At 37.6% G+C, this 1464-nt stretch overlaps 1 protein-coding gene across 1 annotated transcript in view; it reads right to left on the bottom strand.

Moving 5' to 3' along the window:
• LOC106517326 (uncharacterized) overlaps nucleotides 1–1464 on the bottom strand; it is an 11516-nt gene that overhangs the window by 2716 nt on the left and 7336 nt on the right. The window contains exons 5-6 of the mRNA XM_014008095.1: nucleotides 646–701; nucleotides 553–566 (exon numbers count right to left, since the gene is read on the bottom strand). Coding sequence (XP_013863549.1) covers nucleotides 553–566; nucleotides 646–701 — 70 coding nt within the window. The remainder of the gene's footprint in view (nucleotides 1–552; nucleotides 567–645; nucleotides 702–1464) is intronic.

The raw sequence follows: 1464 nt of genomic DNA, 5'->3' as shown, positions 1-1464 counted from the left end.
GGCCTTTACAGTGGAATGCATGTGGTCATTAAAAAAAGTACAATGAGAAACCCTTCCCTGTTTTTAAAGGAACATAGGTTTATTTGTTCAGTGTTTCTTTGTTTTTATTTTAGATTTAACTCACTGAAATACATAAAAAGGCTAAATAAATATACATATAGTGGTGGTTTGTTTGTTAAACAACCAAAAAAATATATATTTTAAATATATTTTATAGTTGTTTTAAGGATTTACTTGGTTCAACATGTTACCTGATCACAGCCTGGTTCATAGTGTTGTAAATACACACGTGGACACAACTGTTGGTACCCCTCGTTTAATGAARGAAAAACCCACAGTGGTCACAGAAATAACTTGAATCTGACAAAAGTAATAAATGAAAATTATAGGAATTGTCGAAGGAAAGAGTTGTCTCAGGAGATTAGAAAGAAAATTATAGACGAGCATGTTAAAGGTAAAGGTTATAAGACCATCTCCAAGCAGCTTGATGTTCCTGTGACCACAGTTGCACAAATTATTCAGAAGTTTAAGATCCATGGGACTGTAGCAAACCTTCCTGGACGTGGCTGCAGGAGGAAAATTGATGACAAATCAAAGAGACGGATAATATGAATGATTACAAAAGAGCCCAGAAACTGTCCCTACTGTGACACATGGAGGAGCTCTGTYATGTTCTGGGGCTTCTTTGCTGCATCTGGCATCTGTGCAGGGTGCAGTGAAATCTCAAGACTATCTAGGGATTCTAGAGAGAAATGTGCTGCCAGAGTCAGAAAGCTTGGTCTCAGCAGGTCATGGGTCTTCAACAGGATAACAACCCAAAACACAACTAAAACACCCAATAATGGCTAAGAGGAAACACTGGACCATTCTGAAGTGGACTTCTATGAGCCCTGACCTAAATTCTATTGAGCATCTTTGSAAGGAGATGAAACATGMYGYCTGGAAGAGACACCCTTSAAWCCTGAGACAACTAGAKCAGTTTGCTCATGAGGAGTGGAACAACATATCTGCTGATGGCTGCAGAAGTCTCACTGACAGTTACAGAAGTCATTTATTGCAGTGACTGACTCAAATATTAAGTTAAGGTTACCATTTCTGTCCAGGCCTGCTTCATAAGTTTTATTTATTTTTTTTGGAAATTTCTGTTGAAGCATGATTAAAAGGCAATGTCTGAATTTCATATCATTTTTGTTTATTATTACTTTTGTCAGATTCAAGTTATTTCTGTGAMCATTGTGGGATTTCTTCCATTAAACGAGGGGTACCAACAGTTTTGTCCACGTGTAAACTGGTAGGTGCAGTTTTGCAACCGTGTAGACGGCCAGTTCCCAACTGACCTTAAATTATTGTGCATCAATTTACAGCAGGTAAAATAAGTATTGAACACGTCACCATTTTTCTCAGTAAATATATTACTAGAGGTGCTAATGACATGAAATTTTCACCAGATGTCGGTAACAACCC

Source organism: Austrofundulus limnaeus, unplaced genomic scaffold (assembly GCF_001266775.1).
Source record: "Austrofundulus limnaeus strain Quisiro unplaced genomic scaffold, Austrofundulus_limnaeus-1.0 Scaffold48, whole genome shotgun sequence".
In the NCBI taxonomy this organism is placed as follows: Eukaryota; Metazoa; Chordata; class Actinopteri; order Cyprinodontiformes; family Rivulidae; genus Austrofundulus; species Austrofundulus limnaeus.
Note: the sequence above shows the minus strand (reverse complement) of the source record. Positions and strands in the feature narration are given on the sequence as shown.